The sequence below is a fragment of the Neomonachus schauinslandi genome, chromosome 1 (genome assembly GCF_002201575.2).
Source record: "Neomonachus schauinslandi chromosome 1, ASM220157v2, whole genome shotgun sequence".
Lineage (NCBI taxonomy): Eukaryota > Metazoa > Chordata > Mammalia > Carnivora > Phocidae > Neomonachus > Neomonachus schauinslandi.
The window spans coordinates 155,239,252-155,248,490 of record NC_058403.1 but is presented as its reverse complement, the minus strand read 5'-3'; the positions used below and the strand labels follow the sequence as shown (position 1 = coordinate 155,248,490).

The window sequence follows — 9,239 nt, the reverse complement described above, 5'->3', positions numbered from 1 at the left end:
GACAAGTAAACAATGTTAACACAGTGTGACAAATAAGGACTGTGACAAATACAAATGAAGGAGCACCTAATCCAAGGAGACAGATGGGATATAGAGAAGGCTTCCTGGAGAAGGAGGTTTCTCAGCTAAGTCTTGAAGAACAAATAGAAAATTTCAAGGTAATAGGAGAGTCTCTGTTCTTGGGCAACATCCACTCCCATTCAAGCACAGTACCTGGGGGTTCCTGCCCATATTCTAGGGACCTACCTTATTTTTAAGGTGTATAAGAGTTCCTGGCTGTTGAAGAGGGGACTGTCCACACAGATGATGTCACAAGGTCTGAGCAGTTTGGGTGTGGTCTTTGTGGTCTCCTTAAATCAAAAGTTTGTTGTTTATTACTATTATTATTATTATTATTATTATTATTATTATTATTATTACAAACAAATGGGTCAAAGATAGCAGGCCTTGGCAGTAATCTGGATACAGTGGATAAAGAAGTGGGAGGAACCATACTAGAAAACACCTATTATACCTACAATGTGCCAGGCACCATTCTAAATGTGTTATATATATATATATATCTCATCCAATCCTCATATTAATGCTATGATTTAGGTACTATTCTTATCTTTATTTTACAGATGAGGAAGTTGCAGCACAGAAAGGCCCAGTAACTTGGCCATGGTCACCCAGCCCATGGTATGACACCAGGGTTCTAGTTTGGGTCCCTGGGTGAATGATAGTGCCTTTCACAGTGATGGGAACATGGGTGGAGCTTCAGAACTGATGAATGCTGCTTTAGGCAAATAGAATTTCTGTTAGCTCTCATACCAAAGCTACTGTGATGGTTTCTCAGAAAGGTCAGGGTGGTGTTCCCTCAGATCTCTTTGGCCCAAATGCGGGTGTCCCAAAAATGCTATATGGGAGGCATCATGGAGCATGTCTTTCCCACTGGGACTCAACCCAGTCATGGTAGATCAGACCCACAGTGCTGGCCACAGAGGGACCTATGAAGTTTAGACATACTGCCCTGATGAAGCTGGCCCTCACAGACAATGAAAGCCAACTGCCAGGGCATGAAGCAGCTCTAAGGAATAAAAGAACTCAATCTTGTTTTCCAGATCTTGTCTCCTACATACTCCAAAGCAGCTAGAACTGCTGGACAACACATGATCAGGGAAACCTGAAAATTGGAGCTGACAGCATTTGGCCTAGCCTTAAGAGATTTCTTGCTTAAGAACCCTGAGTCTCTGAAGCCTTAATGGACCAATGGGCCACATCCAGTGGCAATGACAGGCAGAAGCTAGGATGAGATAGCCAAGACCTCCCTGTGAGGTTTCCAAATGTAGGGGGTGACCTTAATATCAGAAGGACACCCTTTAGGCTGAGTGGGCAAAGACTACTCCAAGAGACTTCCTTTAGAGCTTGTGAAAACTCTACAGGTCTTCTGATGCCTTTGTTTCTGTCCTGGCTTGTGCAGGGAACTGAGGGACATGTCAGGTCCAGAGGTTGGCCCAGAACACCCTAGAGATATTGTTGACGCCCGGCTATCCCAGGAGACTGTTACTTTGCAGCCTGTAAATGACCTACCTTCTGGGATACAAAAAGCTACATAAGATACAGCTACTTCTATGGGAAAGTGGCTGGTCTTATCCTCTGCCCTTCATCCATGGCCATTATATCTAGAGGTTGTGGCTTCAGGGCCTGCTCAATCATGTTAGCAGCAGGGACCTGTTCACATCCTGCTTCTGTATGCAAATCATTCTTCCAGGTGAAGACCACCTGGGTAGCTCCTGTCACCCAGATACTAGACAAGTGCATCTAGATTATGCTGTCCCCTTACCTTTCCACTTTTTATCTGCTCCTCGACACTCCATGGGGGCCCTTCCTTGGACAGCAGATTGCCAGTGCTTAACTTTAGGAAAGATTAACCACATCCATTGGCCAAAATATCAGTCACTGGGCCTGTTTCTTCATTAATAGGATGGAGATGCCTGTTCACTGAAACTCAGATTGGGTGAAAATGCCCTGGGCATCACATACAGTATATGCCAGGCCTTTTGCTATGTGGTGTCTGTATGTTACCCCTGTCAGCATTCATAGCCCTATGAAGCACACATTATGCTCTGCATTTTTCAGATGACAGAAACAGTCTCAGAAGTTGGGTGTATTTCCCAAGGTCAGCAGAAGGGGTAGGGGCAGAGCTGGGGTGCATATGCGTAGCTCAGACTTTGAACGGTCTGAGAGGGGCACGTGCGCAGCCTGAAACCTTTAGGCCCCGCCCTCTCTCCGTTCCGAGGTGGCCCGGCCTGGCCCGGGTGCAGGTTGTACTGGCTCCCGCGGTCCCGCTCTCCCATCCGAGGGCGGGGAAGCGCGCGCCCACCTTCGCCACAGAGATTTCCGGGATCCTGGAGGGGCCGGAAGTGGTCGCTATTCTCTCTTCCGGCTCGGCCATTGTTTTCGCTTCCGCGGGCTACGACTGTGTCCCGCACGCAGGGGTCGCCGCGACTGTACCCGGGTGAGCGGAGGAGGGGCGGAGAGGGAGGTGCTGTCCGGGCCGGGGTCGCTGGGTTGGAGCCGCGGCCGCCCGCAGCCCTGATCGGCGACGCCGGCCCGGTACACGCTTTGCCTCCGCGGCCATTGGCGCGGTCCTTGTGAGCTCTGAAGCTGCCAGTTGTAGAGCCGCCTCTTTGTCCGGTACCCTTGACCAACTGTGCCTGGCCGGGAGCCCGGCACCTGCCGGTACAGCGGAGAAAAAGGCAGACATGGCCAGGTGAGCTGCGCCGCAGAAGCCCTGGTTTAACGCAAAATGTAGATGGATATTTTCCCAGCCTTGCGCTGAGAGACAATACAAAGCGTCAGAAGTGGGTCAGACAGTCTTGAAATTAAAAACGTGAAGTGTCACTTGGAGACCCAAAAGTGCAAATGAGATTAGCTGCTGAGCATGCGGAACTAGTAGGAAAATGATCAGAACTTTTTACAGGTGTGGGATCTCAGAGCAGAGTTAACAGATTATTTTAAAGTTCTTTTTTTTTTAACAGAAATTGAAGCCTAGAGAGAAGTAGCTTACCGAGGGTACTGAGATGCATGGTGACTAGCATTGATGCCCTAGTTACCACTAAGGAACTGATTTTCAGAGTTTTACGGTATATAAACTGGATAAAAGTGTCTTCCCCCACTTCAGTATCAGGTAAATGAACCACATTCATTCGTTTACTAAAGGTGTATGTGTACACACACACAGAGTGTATATATACAAAAGAAGACTGGAAACCAGCCCTGCCCTTGAATCCTTACCCGAAGTGGGGGAGACAGAAGTGTAAACCACAAACAGTGTGATAAGTGTTCTAGTAGAGGTTTGAATGAAAAAGGTACTGTGGGCTCTCTGAAGCAATAACCACACTTAAGCCTGGAGAGATCAGGAAGGTTTTCTAGGGGAGGTGGTTGAGTAGAAAAAGGTCTAGCATTTACTGACTCCATTGGGTACCTCTCCTTTGGTGGCTGTCTAGTAAGAGGGTGTGAGTGGCGAGTTGTGCATAAACTAGTTAAAACAACAGTGTTTCAGTGAGAAGTACAGAGAAGGAGGCTACCAGCTTTCTTCCTGCATGGGGCAATCAGGAAAACAAGCATTCAGGAGAAAATGGCATTTGTTTTGGGTCTTGACAGATGAGTGAGAGTTTGTCGAAAGTTGAAGAAGAAAAATCCAAACAGGACAAGAGTATGTGTGGCTTCTAGCTGTGTCTTTAGAGCTTTAGTCCCAAAGTTTATTGTGCATCTCTGTCACAATAGAGGAGAGTAGAAGAGCTTTGAGCATTCACTTCCAGCATAGGTTTACTTATAAATTAAATCTATGTATTGTTTTACAAATTTCAGTACACATTATAAAACATAAATAGGAGATAAGTAACAACTTAGTGTGTTCTTAATATACCCTTTGGGTCATCTTGCATATTCCTCATTTGGAGATTATTGCAGCTTCTCTAGCCTGGGTACCCGGGGAGAGTGGTAAGGGGTGTGTCTAGAACAGGGCCCAAGGCCAGGTGGTGAAGGGCTGTGAATGCTAGGCATAGACATTTAGGTTTTATCCTGTAGGTTATGGGAGCCACTGAAAGTTTAAGAAGGGAAGTCCCTTGAAGAGATGCTTAGAGACTTCCCTGGTTGTGCCTCCCTCCTTTTTTTCCTAGAGACTTTTTTTTTTAAGATTTATTTATTTATTAGAGAGAGAGAGTGAGTATGTGAACAGGGGGAGAGGCACTGGGAGAGTGAGAGAGTCCTAAGCATACTCTGCACTAAGCACCGAGCCTTACATGGGGCTTGATCTCATGACCCTGACATTATGACCTGAGTGGAAACCAAGAGTCAGATGCTTAACTGACTGAGACACCCAGGCACCCCTGGAGCTTTGGTTTTTAACTGTAGATAGTCTGTTGTCAGCCTGGGGCTGAACACTCTGGGACTCTGATTTCTCTCTTGATGTTTTTGTAGGTGACACCCCCATTGCCCTCTGTCCCCAACTCTGAAAACAGCTCCTGAGACCTGAATTACAGAACATCATTTTAATTGGACAAACTGCAGCTGAAACAAGCTTCTCTTGGAGGTCACAATGGCCACCCAAGGCAGGGGAACTTTAGGCCTCCTCCCTAGGGGTGCTGTTCTCCAGAAACAGGAGGGGCGTCAGACCATGAAGCAGGAGCCAGGGAGCCAGACCTGGGGTCAGGGCTGCAGTCTCCAAAAGAACCACCCTCCTGTCTGTGAAATTTTCCGGCTGCACTTCAGGCAGTTATGTTACCATGAGATGTCTGGGCCGCAGGAGGCACTGAGCCGGCTCCGGGAGCTCTGCCACTGGTGGCTGATGCCAGAGGTACACACCAAGGAGCAGATCCTGGAGCTGCTGGTGCTGGAGCAGTTCCTGAGCATCCTGCCTGGGGAGTTACGGACCTGGGTGCAGCTGCATCACCCTGAGAGTGGCGAGGAGGCTGTGGCCGTGGTGGAGGATTTTCAGAGACACCTAGGAGAGGTAAGCAGATGAGCCCAGAATGGCATCTGGAACCCTTCTCTGGTGGTTGGATTAGTCATTCTCCGTTCTCTAGGCTCTAGGCTGGTTTACCCTTAGGATTCCTGAGCCAGTTCCATGGATAGCAAGGAAATAGTTTTGTGCTTCAAGTCATAAACAAAAATACAGTTCCCAGACAAACTCTGTGCATTGCTTTGTGAACTACTGTGTCGTGAGCCTTGCTTCAACCTGGAGATCTACACAGTACTCCTGGCATGTAGAGGATCTGCCCACTGGTTAGAATGGGGGAGTGTGGTAGGGAGTAGATTTTTGGGTATGTTGATAACACGGACCTTCATTTGAGAAGTTCTCATTACTTACTTCCTTGGACTTCTGTTATCTCTCTTTCTGCATTTTAGGTTCTTGATGAGCGGTGACACTTCTGGGCCTCATAATCATTGGTTTCTTTTCTAACTTTCCAAACCCAACCAGGGTCTTTCTTTTTTTTTCTTTAATTCTCATTTTGGTTTACCCTGTTTCCTAGGGTTCTCTCAAATTTAAAGCCAAGGCAATTCAAATTAGAGAAGTTGGAGAGTCAGCAGTGTGATAACAGTGGGAAATCTGGCTTCTAGGAACACAGAGCTAACTAGCTCCGTGACCATGTGTATCAGTCAGGGTGTAGCCAAAGAAGCAAAGCCAGCAGGAAATTATATATATTGTATATTTATATTTGTGTATATATCTATAGATTTGCTACAGAGTGGTTTAAATGATTATGAGGACTGGCAGTACAGGTCGGAAATCTGTAGAGCAGGCCATCAGGAAGGGCTAGCTGGAACTCAGGCACAGGCTGAAGCTGTTGTCTACATGCAGAATTACTTTTTCATGGAACTTTCAGCTCTGATTTTAAGGTTTTGTAACTGATTGAATCAGGCTCATCCTGATTGGGATGGGTCTTTGGACTCTATTTCTTACTCTGCCATTATTGTCAGCTTAAGTTTTTTCTGATGTGGAAGACATGAGAATGGGACTGTCTTTCCTACCATAGGCTCAGAAAATATATTTATGGCTAAATGAATAAACATACTTTTTCATGGCAGTTTGCCAGGAGAAGATTAAGGAATATCAGGGCAGATCAGATTCATTCTGCTCAGCAGGAGCGAGCATGTGCATATGTGCACTTTGGGGCTGGAGAGGGTTGTAGAGCAATCCCTGCAGGGCTGCAGAATCATGCAGTTTACAAAATGCTTTTATATCCTGTATCTTATTTCAGTTCCTAGCAGGCTTACAAAATATGCAGATAGTAATCGTATCTCCATTTGACAAGTGATGCAAGCACAGAGAGATTGACTCATCTCAGATGGCAGAATTAGTGAAAGTTCTCTTTGTCCATGAGATTTAACTGAAGTGTGGTTATTGCTGATTACCACCAAGTGTGGGAATCAGAATTTTCTAGCTCTTGGGGCGCCTGGGTGGCTCAGTTGGTTAAGCAACTGCCTTCGGCTCAGGTCATGATCCTGGAATCCCGGGATTGAGTCCCGCATCGGGCTCCCTGCTCAGCGAGGAGCCTGCTTCTCCCTCTAACCCTCCCCCCTCTCAGGTACTCTCTCTCTCTCTCTCATTCTCGCTCTCTCAAAAAAAAAAATAAATAAATAAAAATTTAAAAAAAAAAAAAGAATTTTCTAGCTCCCTAGGTTCTAAGCCACTAGTTTTCCCTTGTAGCTTGCTGTGGAGTGCCATCTTAGAATGAAAATTGGAACGGGGTTTTCTTGCCTACAAAGAAAAGAAACCTGGGAGTCTGAATCCTAGGTAATGAATGGGAACTGGACAAGCATTTAATTGTTGGTGAATTTCAAGGTTGTGTTATCATGATGCAGTTAAGTTCTATCTTCTTCCAATACCCACAGCAGCTGTATTTAAGGGCTGTAACTCCCATTTATAAGAACTGTCCAGTGGAGACTCCAGGGAGCCTCATGTTTCTATCATTATGCTGGAGAGGTATACAGTAAAGGAGAGAGTCCCTTCACATCTCAGCAGATGTAACCCAATGGAGCAAATCCAGCAGGATTTGTGAAGAAGTTATTTTCACCTTAGGCTGTACTGTGTACGTGGCAGTGCAAGCAAATGAGCCTATAAATGTGATTCATTTAGATGGTATTTTAGGTTTTCAGCTCCAAATGCTGGTGAAAAAAATAACCATGAGATTGTGAGGAGCTGGTTTGATGACAATAAGCAAGGGTTAGAAATACCTATCTCTGAGGTATTCTCAAGGTCTCTAAAGATTGGTATTACCTGATCTTATTTGACTTTTTATATACCTTATTTTGGAGGGATAGTACATATTGAAAACTGGGTTTGCAGATAACTGTAAAAACTAATGGTAAGTATCGAGAAAAAAAAGTATCAAGAGAAAATCAGTCAACAGATTTTAACTGAACACCAACATTGGGCCAAGCATTGTTCTAGGAACAAGTGATCAAGACAAAGTTCTTACCCTCAAAAAGCTTTTATTTCATTGGGGGAGAAATAGACAATAAAGGCATAAATAAGATAATTTAAGGGTTAAGACACAGAAAATGTAATCAGGTAATTTGAGAGAGAGTGACTACTACCCTTGCTTTGTCAGTGTGGTTAGGAATGGCTTCTCTGAAGAAGAAACACTTTTGCTGAGAGAAATTGGAAAAGCTGTCTTGAGGTTTGTCAGCCACTATTCTGGGCTGTTGCTTCTGCTGTCAGCCTCAGTAGCATTCTATGTGCATGTATACGTATATACATCTATCATTTTTTATTTTCTAGGTACTTCTGGTTGGTCTTTTCTGTAGACTAAGGTCACAGGGAGTGTATAGAATTGCCCTCCTGGCTCCTTTTTCTAGATTGTTCTTCATGAGCAAATTTGTGTCTGAAGAATTGACAAAATGGAAATGGTTATACAATCTGGTCTTCAGGCTCCTACCAAGAGGTTCAACAGAGGGATAGCAAGCAGGATCGCAAGCTATAGATCCTGTTTTGACAGTTTTTCTCCCAGTAGGCTGTACTGGTGGGGCTGGAAGGACATTGGCTCTTCTTTTCCTGGCTTCTTTTTGGGGGTATTTCTAGAGGTTTTGGGTTCTATACCTTGAAGGATGCTCTTTTGAATCCAATTATAATTCTTGTCTCTAGGTTTCAGGTACTGTACAGGAACAGGAAATGTGTTTGGAGGAGACGACAACCCTGGGTACAACAGAAGAATCTCTTCCTACCTCACCCTTCAGTGAGGGTTCAGCCTCTGGAGGCCGCCTGGAGCCTCCTCATGACCTCCTCCCCAGTGGGCACTCTGGTACTCAACTCCCCAGCTCTGGCCTCAAATCCTGCCTCCTTTTTCTCCTCAAGTCTCATTTCCTTTATCTCCCTCTAACCCACCCCGTTGGAATCCCTCATTGCCCTGCCCTCTGTTTTCCTTTCCTAGTGACTTTATCTGTTCCTTTTGCTTATTCTCCAATCATTCATGCATTTAGCACGTTTTTGTCTAGCACATGTCATGGGTAAGGCACTGTTGGGGACCAGAGAGATACAGTACACAGTCACTACTTTCAAAGAGCTTCTTATCTAGTTGGCAGAGAGTCAGTCAACTGCAAGAAGAGGTATCCTTGTAAGATACATTAAGTAATACCTGTTCCCAGGTATTTGATGCCATGAAAATGAGCAATATGGACATTGTAAACATAGAGCAAAATCATCATGGGCAGGGTGGGTAGGAGAGGCTTCATGGATGAGGTAGCAGTGGGATGTGACAGTGAAAAATGGGGGAGCAAATTGAAGGGGGGAGAAAAGTGGTAGGCACCAGAGCAGAGGATATAAGCAGAAACTCTAAGTGGGGGTTCCTTGAACCCCACTGAGATGGAATAAGGAAGAACTGTTTTGAGGAGCATGGGGTCTCTTGAACAGGGCCTAACGGTTGAGGCTAGGAAAATTTTGATGGGTGGGGGTTGATGTGTTAGAAATGGTATTTTGGGAGAATTATTCTAATGCATGTGACCACTCTGGGATGAATGGTGAGAGCAGTGGTTGGAAGCCCCGGTAAGAGGCCAGTGCCCAGAATGGATATGAGGTGATCATTGCCTGAATAATATTGAGTGGAATAGAAATAGAGAGACAGGTGACACATCGTGCAGGAAGAATCCACGGGACAATGAAGAGGAAGGAGAATTACGAGGTTTGGCCAGTATTTGGATTCATTAACAGAACCTGGGTAGTCAGGAAAGCAAGTTGATAAGAAAGTCCATTT

General features: G+C 45.4%; 1 protein-coding gene across 1 annotated transcript in view; it reads left to right on the top strand.

Annotated features, from left to right (window-relative positions):
- Positions 1-4,563: 4,563 nt before the first annotated feature.
- ZKSCAN7 (zinc finger with KRAB and SCAN domains 7) overlaps positions 4,564-9,239 on the top strand; it is a gene marked incomplete at its 3' end in the record, with an annotated part of 6,176 nt that continues 1,500 nt past the window's right edge. The window contains exons 1-3 of the mRNA XM_044912669.1: positions 4,564-4,999; positions 8,135-8,291; positions 9,097-9,167. Of these exons, the coding sequence (XP_044768604.1) occupies positions 4,586-4,999; positions 8,135-8,291; positions 9,097-9,167 (642 nt within the window). The remainder of the gene's footprint in view (positions 5,000-8,134; positions 8,292-9,096; positions 9,168-9,239) is intronic.